Here is a 15000-nt window from a genome sequence, read left to right on the forward strand (position 1 = left end):
TTGTAAATAGTATGAGGTTGCGGATGAAAAGGTGGGATGGGGAAGGAGGTGTGTGTGGTGGGCCACAGTGCGGGCCATGAGTGACACCCTGCGACCCTCCCTTCCAGAATGGTGCTACTGGCGCAGAGCGGCCTCACGACTAAGTGGAGGCGCGAATTTTTTCCACCGCCCAACGAGTGCACACGACCCAAGGCGAAGGGTTAGTATTGGCCACCTATTTCACAAGTCTTAGAACAAATTAATTATAAATAATCATTATATAGCAAGTACATACTTGCTTTTTTTTTTTTCAAACGATGAATAGATATATAAACAAACTAACAAATAAGCAAATGATTAAAGTTTCCGTAAATGAATAAGAAAATAATAATTAGCCAAATAAATACATACAGCATTAGTATCTTTACAATATGTACTACACCTGTCCGGTAACCGGCAGGTCCGCGGCGGCTGTCTCTAGAAGACCTGTCCGGCTGCTTCACCCTCGCGGCAGCCGGCATGTTACTGGCTGCCATGGTACTGCTGGTGGAGCTCCTCTTGGCCCGCAGATACCCCTTCCTCTCTTGGCACTGAAGACTGACCAGCTTAAAAACTATTCTGTGTGTGTGTGTGTGTGTGTGTGTGTGTGTGTGTGTGTGTGTGTGTGTGTGTGTGTGTGTGTGTGTGTGTGTGTGTGTGTGTGTGTGTGTGTGTGTGTGTGTGTGTGTGTGTGTGTGTGTGTGTGTGTGTGTGTGTGTGTGTGTGTGTGTGTGTGTGTGTGTGTGTGTGTGTGTGTGTGTGTGTGTGTGTGTGTGTGTGTGTGTGTGTGTGTGTGTGTGTGTGTGTGTGTATAGCATAAAACAATACAACAAGTGCAGCATGGGGTGATATCCTTGCTTTCTTCAGCGTCTCGGTACAGATATTATATCACTGTCAAAGATCTGGAAAAAAATAGTGTAAAATTCTGAAAAGAAAAGTAGAAAAAAGCAGCACGTACGCATGTAATTAATCAATATACAAAGGAAATATGGCCCTGCTACGGAGCGAGTAGCAAGAAGGTAGAGAAGCACAGTACTGCAAAATTTCGACTCTATTTTCCTTGCTTGAGTCGGGAATTGCAGGAATCCCATCATTAGAGCAACACTAGGAAAAAAAAAAAAAAACTTGGAAAGAGGGAGGATGTGCCTTAGCTCCTGGCCAAATGCCGCGGATCACCTTAGTTCGTATTACACCAACTCACGAACACACATACTGCACCATGAAATAGTATATATGTTCGTCAGTACTTAGTAACAGGAACTGAGGTGTTCCCGGAATATGTAAAGATTATTGCTTTCCCTCTCTCTCTTCAGAATGTTTTTTTTTTTTTTTTACCTATTTATATATTTCTTTATTTTTTTTTTATTGTTTTATTACTTGTATAACAACATGTAGTACTGTATATGTGTATAGATATCAATAACGGGAACACATACATTCAGGGAGACACACATACCGCCAAGTACAGTGGATCCGTGCGTGCTTTGGGGTCCGAGGGGTCTCCAAGCGCACGGGTTCGAATCCTGTCTACGGTCTGAGTGTAGGTTGGGCTTCCTCACTCGGGGCAACGGTTTCCTAGCGGGTGGGCTTTGAAATAGGAGGTACCCTTAATAAGTATCCCCTTTAGCCCATAAATTCCCGTGAAAAGCCCACATGGTATAAAAAAAAAGTGTATTTAGTAAACAGTGAATGTATATTATGTGTATAGCTGTGTGACACGAGACTCCCTCGTCTAATCAGGGGAATGGGACTGGTAACATACACATTGATATTAATTTGTTTGAAGAATTGATCATTATGAGATCAAGTTAACATTTCTACAAACATTAACGCTGCAAATATCACCATGACACTAAACATGTAGTTAAAACTCTCTCCAACTGTACATTTTCTCTGTCTTTTCCTCATTCATTTCATCAATGGCACAACTGTTATCTCTTCCTCTGAACTCGAAATATTCTCTCAGACTTTTATTGTCACTGGATAATTCAAGGCTGTCTGTTATCGTAGCGAGAGAATGATCAGAAAAAAAAAACTGAAGTAAGATAAAGGTGCAGGAAGATGAGCAAAGGCTGAATGAGAAAAGATTTATAGTAAGCTTTTTTTTTCTTTTCTTCTTCTTTTTAAAGGGTAGGAAAACTGGTCAAACGTACGAAAATTAATGAAAAGTGTGTGCATGTGTGAGTGTTGACACACACACACACACACACACACACACACACACACACACACACACACACACACACACACACACACACACACACACACACACACACACACACACCTACAGGAGGCGGTAGTAGACACCTACCGAAACGATAATTTACTCCCAGCGAGGTCTAATAGCACTAGCTCAGAGGGTGCTGTGAACCTTCCATTAAAGCTAGTTGTGATCTCGCTGAACGTTTTCCTTTGTGTCTCACAACTCTAAAAACTAGCCTTCAATTTTGCTATTCTCCATGACCTAGAACAACTGGTGCAACACCCTACTCGTATTCCTGACCGTCGTGGAAATATGCCCAGCATTCTTGATCTTTCCTTACGTCTAATCCTTCTACTGTTACCCTATCTTCTCCGTTGGGTTCCTCCGTTCACAATCTCATTTCTGTGTCTTGTCCTATTTCTCCAATCCCTCCTCAGGATCCCCCAAAGCGGAGGTGCCTCTGGCGTTTTGCCTCTGCCAGTTGTGGGGACCTGAGGATGTTTTATGCTGATTTTCCCTGGAATGATTATTGCTTCCGTATCAGAGACCCAACTCTGTCTGTTGAACGCATAACAGAGGTGATAGTGTCTGGCATGGAGGCGTACATACCTCATTCTTTTTCTCAACCTAAACCTTCTGAACCTTGGTTTAGCACAGTCTGTTCTCGTGCTATATATGATAGAGAGGTTGCGTACTAAAGGTACTTGAGCCTTCCATCTCCTAAATCTCACGCACTTTATATCTCTGCCCGGAATCATGCCAAGTCTGTTCTTTAACTTGCCAAACACTCTTTTATAAAAAGAAAATGTCAAAACTCTCAATCATTCATACCTTTCACTGGTAAACTCTGGAACTCCCTACCTGCTTCTGTATTTCCGACTTCCTACGATTTAGCTTCTTTTAAGAGAGAGGTGTCAAGTAATTTGTCCCTGGCGTTTGGATGACTCTTTCGGACCTATAAGGGAACCTACATTTCCAGTGGGCATTTCTTTCTAACATTTTGTTGTCCTTGGCAGCCTTCCCTCTTGCACACACACACACACACACACACACACACACACACACACACACACACACACACACACACACACACACACACACACACACACACACACACACACACACACACACGTGTTTATAATAGCAATGAAGGAAATAAAGGAGTTTACTTTTACGTGGAGCATCTCGATTTTGCTCATCATTGTTAACAATGGTCAACATTTAGATTGGCATGTGGCTTGCCAGACAGCAACATTTTGTGTATGTTTTTTCATCTTAATGAAGGTTTCGTGTTTATGTCCTCTGCTTGTGTCGGCATCCAGACTGTCACGAGTTTGTAATTTTGTGTCGCTTTGAAATAAAGGAGGTCTAATGATTGGATAGTGGAAATAAAAATCGATTACGGTCTGTGTGTGTGTGTGTGTGTGTGTGTGTGTGTGTGTGTGTGTGTGTGTGTGTGTGTGTGTGTGTGTGTGTGTGTGTGTGTGTGTGTGTGTGTGTGTGTGTGTGTGTGTGTACGACCGGGTTCCAGTTGTGACTCAGCAAGGTAAGTATTATTAATATTATGTTAGTATTGTGAAAATCCTCACGTTACCATTATTATCGAGGATAAATTTAAGTAATGCTAAAGAGTTTCATGACGACTTATTTTATGTTAAACTAAAATGTGTGAATCAAAATTTTGCAGACAAGTTTTCGTTGGTGAATCGGCGGTGGCAATTAGATTCAAATTAGATACATTTGGATGCAGAAAAATGGGATGGAGGGACAGGTTTACGAATAGAGAATTGGCTGAATGGAGCACACCGCGCAGCCATTGGCCGAGTGTCTGCGATAGAAGACTTTAAGAGAACGTTTTGTGGATTTATGGGGGAAGATGACAAGTGTATTAAGTGGTTACACAAAAGTTGTCTTCATTTTTACGGTGGCTTCTTACGTCCTTATTGTAGTATTGAAAACACACACACACACACACACACACACACACACACGGTCAAATAATCAGCTATTCTTGGTGTGTAGGACTGAGGTAAGGAGACAAGACAACGCCTTACATGTAGCACAGAGTGATTCGTTGTTCACAGGTGTCGGGGAAGAGAAACCATTCGGAGGGTGAAGTACGCTTGGAAAGGGATTATAAAAGAAGAGCAAAGGTTAACCGATGAACTCAGGAACAGCACTTTGAAGGTATCACCCAGCGAGGGAAATTGCAAGTATGTATCAGGTCACACACTTACTAGAATGCACCGGACATCGCTTAGTTTTGAGATTTGATACTTGAAAAAAAAGTTGCTCTTTTACACCTAATTGCACCCAAACTAGACGCCGATACACCAGAAGGAAGAACATAATTAAGAAGTAACTTATGTTTTAGCTTGTCGTTAATTAATACTGATAAAAAAGAAGGTCAGCGATTCGTGTTGGCGTCACCGTTAGTGTGCATGTAGGAGTTACGCTGAGACCCACAGGGCACTAGCGGTCAGCCAGGCGTGTTCCGGCCGGCGTGTGTTTATAGCGGAACATCTTACCTGTGTCATCGCTGTGTGCCCCACTTGATCAAAAGACCAAAACTTCTGTTCCCATACGTATAGACTATTCGATATCTGGATTATTTTTAAACCAATCAACAATAAAGAAAATAAATAAACGCAAACTATTAGACTCAAGTTCCAAAATGATGAACCAAGCACATGGTTGTTATTTATCATTTTTTTCCCTATTCAACCTTTTACTTCTCCTAATCCTTGGTGGATTTACTTATCGACATTCAAAAGTGTTTACAACTCGGCTTTCAGCGTCCATGCCTATCGTCCACCGACTGTACATCTCTGACTAGCTTTATTTAATGTGTGCCCAAACCTGTCATGGAGGATAACTATGGGAGGAAAAGTATTGCTGCTATCAAATGAACTTTTTCCTTTCCGTTCACAATCCGGAATAACCAATTAACACTGCAAGTTTCTGATTAAGTCCTATAATTTCCTTCTTGATAATATTCTTCAGTAATTAGATCGGTTATTAATCTGTGTCTGCTATTTTCCTTCAATGAATGGACGGTGCAAGACATCTTCAGTCCCTCGTCTCTGTGGTCGCGATTTGAAGATCAGTCAGGGAAATGAAGTCTTTGTTTTGTATCAGATCAGTGGAGAGTAGCAGGCATGAAACGTAAGCGAAGATGTTTTTGGTATATCCGTAATCAAAATGAATATATGGAAAGTTATTGAATTAAGAAATAAGTAGATAGATATGTGCAATTTATAATATTTCAGGCTCAAATTCTTGAGATAAGAATAATCAAGGGAAATTTGGAAGTTAAGTCTTCTTATGATGCATTTTGGTGATATTGTGATTTACATAAAGGTAGTGTCGGTAAACAAATGCTGGAAACTGTGAAGAGTAAGGTTTGTTTGAAGTGGGATACAACTTGAGATTGGCTAAGTCTGTGTGAGGGCTGTGAAAATATCAAAGAAAATGACACAAGAAAGGGCAGACTACTGTTATTCAATAAATACAAGTGTGTGTGTGTGTGTGTGTGTGTGTGTGTGTGTGTGTGTGTGTGTGTGTGTGTGTGTGTGTGTGTGTGTGTGTGTGTGTGTGTGTGTGTGTGTGTGTGTGTGTGTGTGTCGAGCAGGGCTCAAAGTGACCTGTCTCCATATCTACATTTATCCAAATTTTCTTTAAATTTGTGCACACTTTCTGCTGCTACAATCTCTTCACATAATCCATTCCAGATATTCACCATCCTATGTGGAAAACTTAACTTCTTAATGTTCTTCAGACACTGAATTTTCATGATCTTGGAATGTCTGGTCTTGTATAACTTATACATCGTTATTAGGTCTCCTTTCTCCCGTCTATCCTTCAGCCTTTCTCCATAAGAAAGATCCTTAATTTTCGGGACCATCTTTGTAGCGGTCCTTTGTATTCTTTCTAATTTCTTGATGTCTTTCTGCCTATATGGTGACCATACCACTGCTGCATATTCTAGTCTAGGTCTTATCATAGTGGTTATGATGTTTTTCATCAAACTCTTATCCATGTAATTTAACACCACCCTAATGTTAGTTAGTGTCTTGTACGTTGAAATGTGTGTGTGTGTGTGTGTGTGTGTGTGTGTGTGTGTGTGTGTGTGTGTGTGTGTGTGTGTGTGTGTGTCCTCGCGTCAAAACAATAGAGGTGACTCACGGTTCGCTTCTCACATTGATAATAAACCGTAACTTGTTTTGCGTTAAGCAATTAATTTCCATCGACATCAAACACGCCGCCACACTCAGGCAAAGCAAACAGCCTTCACTGTCACTGGATTATGACGCAATTAAGGCTTCGAGTGATTTCTTCTTTATATATTGCTCACTCATAATTGGACTGGGTGAGTATTTTTCGTCTTAAAAATGTCCTAAAGCAACAATCATAATAAAACTTTTACACCACCATTATGTGCACTTCGAATACTCCTACACACGCAAAGATTTTTTTTTTCTAATTATTTATTCACTGATATATCCATCTATTCATTTATTTGTTTACCTTTCAAGTGTCGGCATCTGCGGGTATCACAGTGGTCTCTAATGAAGTAGCTACTTTTGTCTAGATAAACTAAGCTCGCCAACAAAGAATCACCAAAACAAAAGCTGGTCTTTCTTTTTGCTTTTCTTTATCTTTTTTAGAAATCTACTGCACCTCATCAAATAAAAATAAACATTACTTACTCTACATTAATACGGTAAGTAGGTCGTAGATAAGCATCTAAAGATACTACATAGCTGTTTGTCTGTAGCTTTCTGTCTGTCTGCCTCCTTACCTGCCTGTCTGGTCTAATGAGGGGTGAGATGACGCGATGACGGCGTGGCTGCCAGATTGTCATGTAGTGTGGTGGAGGGAGTGTTGTGAGGCGAGGTGATGAGGGTTTGTGGCGGGGTGATGAAAGGGCTGCGGGGATGGTGTGGTAAATTGTGGCGTGGGAGGAGCAGTTGGTAATGTCAGGCGCGGTGTGTGGTGTGCTGGTGAACGAGTAGTAGTTAGTATTTCTGCAGTAGTGTGTGGCGGTGGCTGTTAACGTGTATGGTTGTGGCGCCACCGCATGATACCGCTACGATTGTTGTTATTATTCTTGTGTAACTGATAAAACTGAACATGACATTGAAACATCCACTGCATTCTATTCTTAAGTTTTCTATTTTGTATGATTTTTTTAATGTCGTTATTATTGTCTATCTGCTTATTTATTAATTTTATTTTACAAGGAAGGGATGTAGTTAAGGGCTAAAAGAAGAAGTCAAAGAAGAAGAAGAAGAGGAGGAGGAAAAGGAGGAGAAGGAGTAGGAGGATGACGATAAGGAGGAGGAAAAATTAAGAAACCAAAGAAAAAAAAAAAACGAAAGACCCACTTAATCGTCACTCCTGAACAAGTTTATGGAGAAAAAAGGGTTCAGATCGGGTTGCTCAGTTTAATTGTTGAGTTACTTTTCTTTTAAAACAGTTCAAGTCATGAGAAATTTCGCGGTTTTAAACGAAATATAAAAAAAAGAGACCAATAACCTCGTCCAGCATCAAATAAGAACATGTTTTTTTTTTTCTTATCTTTAGATTCATTTGATTCGAAACATTACTATTTCCCTTGAAAAAAGATGAATGAGTGAAAAGGATAGAAAGCAATAAAAAAAGAAATCGAACTCTCTTCTTCTTCTTCTTCTTCTTCTTCTTCTTCTTCTTCTTAAAAAAAATAATAACATCTACATTACATATTCAGTCACACATTCGATTTTTCTTTTTTTTTTAATTAAAGAAATTAACGATGCTGGATGAGGATTAACGAGCGAGGGACACACGATGGTGATAGCTTTGTCATTAGATACAAAAGCAAGCATCAGTAAAACAAACCCAAAAAACACATTCCACGAAGGTCAGAAACAAGTCTTAGAGGTTGACTGTCCCTTGCTGAAAATATGAGAGTATGTCTAGAAAGGAATTAATGTTATGATTCTTGGTGATTGGACAAAGTAATGTAGGTAAAAATTCTGCCGTTTGGAGGTAGTTGTGGGTGTTGGTGTGCGTTGTATTGGTGGTGTGGTAATGTTTTCGATGAAGTGTGAGCAAAGTAAGTATTAGTACGGTGTTGTTAGTGGTGATGACTTGGTGAAGTGAATATCGGTGATGTGTGTTGCATTGGTAGTGTTGTGTTGGTTTGGTGTGTGTTGGTGTTGAAGTGTGTATTGAAGTAGTGTGGTGGTGAAGTGAGTGGTGGTGTAGTGCTGTCTTGACCCTCGCAGCGTGGCGGGGGTCCAGGAACAGGATTCTGTGGTCTGGGTAATGTGGGCTTGGTTGCTTTGCTTTCCAAAATCAACCTCTCATTATGATGCAGGTGTGTGTGTGTGTGTGTGTGTGTGTGTGTGTGTGTAATAATAATAGTGATAGTAATAATAATGATAATAATAATAATAATAATAATAATAATAATAATAATTAATAATAATAATAATAATAATAATAATAATAATAATAATAATAATAATGATAATAATAAACAGCTCGAGAGCTGAACATATACAGTTTTAAGGAAGGGAATATTGCGAATAAAATTAAAATTACAGACTTAAGAATAAGAACACAGAAACAGTGTTCACAGGTTAACACTGTGTGTGTGTGTGTGTGTGTGTGTGTGTGTGTGTGTGTGTGTGTGTGTGTGTGTGCGTGTTGTGGTGGCAAGGAAACTAACTCATGCTGAGGTAGAAGTATATAATATTATCTAACACATCGACCACACGTCATATTTAGTGACAGTGTGTAGACGGAGAAAATGTACCGGTCAAGGTGACATGTAATGGTAACATTAAAGAATACAGTATTTCACCTTCAACCAGAGTTTTCTTACTACATTTCCCTTTCAGTTGTTACATCATCGTCCGGCATTGTATGATGATATTGTTGGTACTGGTAATGACTGTAGAGGTGAGTATGTTAATGTATTACCTCTGCTTATGCGAATTAACTGATATCTTATATGGAAGTTTGGCCCATAACTTTCTTTTTTCGCCTTGTGGTCGTTTAGAATTGAAATTTTCATTTTCACTGCACCGAGGCACTGGTCACGTGCACCGAGCATAAAACTTCATTACTTATCAGGTGCACCTACATTGATAGATCTATTTTTGCGTTCATTGCCAGGTTATATCTATGGGATGAACAGAAAATGAAGGCGTATTTAGCATAATGAAAGGAATACGGGAATTGATCAACTGGTCTGTGTGTGTGTGTGTGTGTGTGTGTGTGTGTGTGTGTGTGTGTTTCACTGTTTGATCTGCTGCAGTCTCTGATGAGACAGCCAGACGTTAGTTACCCTACGGAATGAGCTCAGAGCTCATTATTTCCGATCTTCGGATAGGCCTGAGACCAGGCACACACCACACACCGGGACAACAAGGTCACAACTCCTCGATTTACATCCCGTACCTACTCACTGCTAGGTGAACAGGGGCTACACGTCAAAGAAGACACCCAAATATCTCCATTAATGCTATATGGTGAACGCATGGTATTAATGTGTTTTAGTTTCCCACGCACCATTAACCCAACACAATCTTCTATTACCAATGATCAAATAGACGGCACACTCGTCTGCAATAGAAGATGTTATCCATCACTGCCGAAGAACGATGACGTCACGAGCAGCACCCACCAATCCCCGCCGAGAAAGAGAGGCTGCGTCCCGGGCTCCTCCTCTCAGCCAATGAGCGGAAGGAGCCTCCGTGACGTCGGCCATGACTTTTGACACGTGACGACGAATGAGATGAACTTATCACAACGAAGCGGACAAGGCAACAGCTCCGACGAAGAGCAGAGCTTCAGTGAGTGTTTGGTGCTCTCGCGGTGCAGGTGTGGCGTGTGCTATTTGCTGACTGTGTCTCTCCCTCCCTCCGGTGCATCCCTCCCTCCCTCCCTCCTTCAGTACCCTGCGAGGAGTGGCGGAGTGTGGAGGTGCGGCGCGCGCGTGTTGGCTTGTTGGCTCAGTGAACACTCCAGCGGCCATGGAGGCATAACAGTGGTGGAGTGAGTGTATCAGTGAAGCAAGCTTATCTTGTGTGTATCGGCTGCAGACAGACAGGAACCACCACCACCATCATGCTGGACGGTGAGTACTGTGCCTACCCATTGCTGTAGCTACGTGTGTGTCGCCATGGTGACGTACCGAGGGAGGCTGTGCCAGTGCGTCGCGGCGTGGCGGGGCTGTGGTGATGTCGCATGTTTTTGTTATGGGTAATTTTTTCCTTCCATGCACTCCCTCATGTACTAAGTGTCCAGGCAGAACGTGTTGAGGCAATGATGCGATTTTGCAAACTATTTATGGGATCACTTGAAGATGAGCCACCGGCAGATGTGTTTGGAGTGACCGTAGATAAGTTTAGCTATGTTCGATCAGGTTACCTCAACCAATGCAACCAAACAAACCGCAACATTACCACCCAAAAGTGACCGGAGTGGTTGCCTTTCATGTGATCCTGGTATCCTTACACTTCATGCCGTGTTAAGTTTCCAGTTCCAAGCTGAACAAGTTGTGGTAATGAGGATTGCTTATTGCAGCTCATGTATACCGCCCGATTATATTTTCTCTTGTGGATGCCTACGCCTACTGGTGTGGTGTAAATGTGGGGAGCCTTTGACAGAGATTGACCACTATGTATGTTTGGATTATTGTCTCCATACTAATGCTCTGCTCAACACCCTTCTCTGCTCACCCATTCATGATATCTCAAGTCTTCAGTAAAATGGGAGTTTCCTTCAATTACTGCAGGATTTAATTAATGAGCCATGAAGGATACACTTATAAGTTTATTAGCACAATTATGCACCGAGAGGCCATTAAGTGGATGTTTAATTATAGATGCACGCTGTTGAGTTATGTCAGTATGATTTGTCCTGTGACGTCATAGGGAACATAATAGCGTAGTTAATATTTTCTAATTCTAAATAATTATTAGTGAGTGTGTGTGTGTGTGTGTGTGATGGTCGGCTGTCAGCATTCGAGAGACAGAGGGAAGGAGTGTGCGAGGTGGGGGCTGCCTGGCCACTCGAGAGCCACCCTGCAGATAGCGCTGCCTCTATCTGTTAATTGTGAGGGACTCAAGAGGCATTTTGATGCAGCGCTACTGAAGCACCACCATCGTTGCCACCACACTACTACTATTACTACTAACACTACTACTTTAATATCATCACTTCTGTCACTGTTACAACCACATCATTATTTACTATTACTTCTGCTACATCTACTATTGTTACCTCGTTTAGGGCCTTCTTATCCTTTTATAGTGTAATGCCTTTGGTCAGTGTCACTCGTATCAAAACAAAACTGCTACAATTTCTATCGCCACCACCACCATGAAATTCTACCAATAAGACTACGGGAACGCTTTAAACATAGGGACAGGTGGGGGAAGTGGGCAGCCAGATGTCTGTAATAAAATAAAACTGGTTGTGACAAGGAAAGGAAGAGGGTGAGGAGGAAGGAGGGAAGGTGGAGTTGAGGAGGGAAGGCGTGGAGGGGGGAGAAGGAAAATGAGAGAGGGGGAAGGAAGTAATGAGGAGGGGTAGGGAAGGGGGCAAGGCTGTGGTGTCATTGTCGGTCCGCGAGTATTGGTTTTAATGAAGGTGTTAGAAGGCAGGTAGAACAGAGCACCAGGTGGGCAAAGCTCTCTCTCTCTCTCTCTCTCTCTCTCTCTCTCTCGTGTTTGGTTCTTATAATATATTTTTCTTGCTAAGTTATTGATCTCGTTTTAACTTCTCATGTGTCAATAATTTATGTCTTCTTCCAACAAGCGCACCTGTTCATCGTTCATCTTTTGTTGTGTGTGTGTGTGTGTGTGTGTGTGTGTGTGTTTGTCTAGTTGCCTGTCAGCCTCCGCCGCCCTATTCAGTTTGCCCAATCCTCTCAGCCATTTACCTGCCTCCAACTGTGGTTACCTGTCGGGCCTAATTCACATGTACCAGTACAGCACCTTACCTTACCTTACCTTTCCTCTCCACCCAAGCCTTCCCTCTTGCCTCACTTCCCTTTTCTTATTAACCTGCTTCACCTTGCTTCTGTTACCTTGATCGTCTGTTTCTTTTCCCACCGACATCCATTATACATTTCCTCCTCCTGCCTCTCCTTGGCGCTCTACTCTTATCATCCTTCTCTTCTTGACACGTTGATGCGACTATTACCACCACTGCAGCATACTATTCCACGTTTTCTACTTTTGATTGCACTGCATAATTTATCACGAATAGTCTTGTATGGATAAAAAATATGTGATTGCAGTTTATTCTTTCTTAGCGTTCGTGTGTTCCTGCTCCTTTTTTCTCCTCTTTTGTTGTCCACATGGCCACGTACCAACTTCATTCAATCTTAATCATCTCCTCCTACATCCTCCTCCTCCTCCTCCTCCTCCTCCTACACACCCTTCTCCTCCTCCTACACACCCTTCTCCTCCTCCTCCTCCTCCTCCTCCTCCTCCTCCTCCTCCTCCTCCTCCTCCTCCTCCTCCTCTTCCTCTTACAGCTCCTCATTCTCCTCGTCCTCCTCCTTCTCCTCTCGTCGTCTTCCTCCACCTGTTCCCCCGGGCAGGTAAGAAGACGGCGTGTGGGGGGAGGGGCGTGAGAATATCCCCGGGGCACACCGATTCTCCTCGGCCTTGACTTCTGTGTGTGTGTGTGTGTGTGTGTGTGTGTGTGTGTGTGTGTGTGTGTGCCGCGTAAATGAGCGAAAAAGTGGTTGGACAAGGGTGTACTATAGTACGTAAATGTACATGCCCACATACACGCATACATACACATGTACGTTGACTGTGTTCATTGATACAATTCAATAGATTATCGACGCACACACACACACACACACACACACACACACACACACACACACACACACACACACACACACACACTTCCTTTTTCTTTTCTTCTTTATAACAATTACCTTACCACCACCACCACTACTACTGCTACTACTATTAATACTACAACTACCACCACCACCACCACCACCACCACCACAACAAATACAAAAACCACTGCATAACTTTAGCAACTCTACGCTAAGATACACTTGACCTGACCTTGCTTCCTTTCCTCTCGCCCCTGCATGCCCCGCGGAGCTTCCCAGGCGAGGCGAGGCGAGGCGAGGAGTCCGGCGTCCAGGGCGTGGGAGAGGAAGTGGACTGCGAGGTGATTGCTGGTAGTGGGGGGAGAGAGAGAGAGGGAAGGGGAGGAAGGGGGTAGAGAGAGAAAGAGAGAGAGAGGCTGGTGGATGCGTTACTGGAGGAAGAGAGTAGAGAAAACACACACACACACACACACATGTAGTCAGGCTCACAAATATATACGCACTGTAGACTAAGAATAGTTTTTGTTGTATATAATATGAGAACCAACCTCTAATGATATATTCCACCTCTCTCTCTCTCTCTCTCTCTCTCTCGTTGAGTTATTCCTTCCCAGTCTGCCAATCAGTAGCATAGCGGAGGTGGTTTCGCTTCTTCTTACTCCGACTCGGCATCTGGTTCTCCTCGGCCGGTGTCTGAGAGTGGTCGTGCAGAGGATCCCAGCTGGTGCATCTACCCATCTCCTTCCTGTCTCCGCCGCCTCTAGCCACTAATCTCGGCATGAACATTTCCTTCTCAGGCTGCATTTGTTGTGATCTTATTGGTGCCTTCTTGCTTTCTTTTTATTTATTTTTTTTTTCGTTTCTTTATATTGTATTATTTTGTTCCTGTTGTTCTTGTTCTTATTTTATCGTCGTCTTCATCATTGTCATGTTCGGCGTGATCATTTTATATTGTTGTTCTTGTACTTTTTTTATTTTTATCTTGTCCTCCTACTCAAACTACAACAACGATGACAACAGCAACAACAACAACAACAACTGCTACTATTACTACTACTACTACCACCACCACTACCACTTCTACTACTACTACTGTTTCTACCATTACTACTGCTACTACCACTACTACTGCTATTACTACTACTACCACTACTACTGCTATTACTGCTACTACTACTACTACTACTACTACTACTACTACTACTACAAGTATGTATCAGGATAAGTTAAGAAGTCAAATGTAATAATATAAGTTTGCTTGAAGAGAGAGAGAGAGAGAGAGAGATTTATACGTACATTCGTCCTTGCTGGCAGTCTTATAACCTTCGAACACGGACATAAACGTTCATAGACACCCACAAACACGTTAATAGTTGCACACAAAACACACACACACACACTCTCTCTCTCTCTCTCTCTCTCTCTCTCTCTCTCTCTCTCACACACACACACACCCGGTAGCTCAGTGGTTAGAGCGCTGGCTTCACAAGCCAGAGGACCAGAGTTCGATTCCCCGGCCGGGTGGAGATATTTGGGTGTGTCTCCTTTCACGTGTAGCCCCTGTTCACCTAGCAGTGAGTAGGTACGGGATGTAAATCGAGGAGTTGTGACCTTGTTGTCCCGGTGTGTGGTGTGTGCCTGGTCTCAGGCCTATCCGAAGATCGGAAATAATGAGCTCTGAGCTCGTTCCGTAGGGTAACGTCTGGCTGTCTCGTCAGAGACTGCAGCAGATCAAACAGATCAAACAGTGAAATACACACACACACGCATACACACAGACGCACAACCGCAGTGACATAAGCAAAACTACACACGCACGCACACGCAAGGAAAAAACAAACTAACCACGCCAGCCAGAGCACACACACACACACACACACACTCACTTGGCGGCGGAAATAAATCAGTAACGGAGAAA

At 42.6% G+C, this 15000-nt stretch overlaps 2 protein-coding genes across 2 annotated transcripts in view; both read left to right on the forward strand.

Annotated features, from left to right (window-relative positions):
* LOC123504424 (probable glutamate receptor) overlaps positions 1–573 on the forward strand; it is an 11307-nt gene extending 10734 nt beyond the window's left edge. The window contains exons 12-13 of the mRNA XM_045254935.1: positions 108–199; positions 440–573. Of these exons, the coding sequence (XP_045110870.1) occupies positions 108–199; positions 440–573 (226 nt within the window). The remainder of the gene's footprint in view (positions 1–107; positions 200–439) is intronic.
* A 9513-nt stretch (positions 574–10086) lies between these two features.
* LOC123504488 overlaps positions 10087–15000 on the forward strand; it is a 166348-nt gene continuing 161434 nt past the window's right edge. Inside the window, exon 1 of the mRNA XM_045255039.1 lies at positions 10087–10349. Coding sequence (XP_045110974.1) covers positions 10340–10349 — 10 coding nt within the window. The 5' untranslated portion in view covers positions 10087–10339. The remainder of the gene's footprint in view (positions 10350–15000) is intronic.

Source organism: Portunus trituberculatus, chromosome 16 (genome assembly GCF_017591435.1).
Source record: "Portunus trituberculatus isolate SZX2019 chromosome 16, ASM1759143v1, whole genome shotgun sequence".
Taxonomy (NCBI): Eukaryota; Metazoa; Arthropoda; class Malacostraca; order Decapoda; family Portunidae; genus Portunus; species Portunus trituberculatus.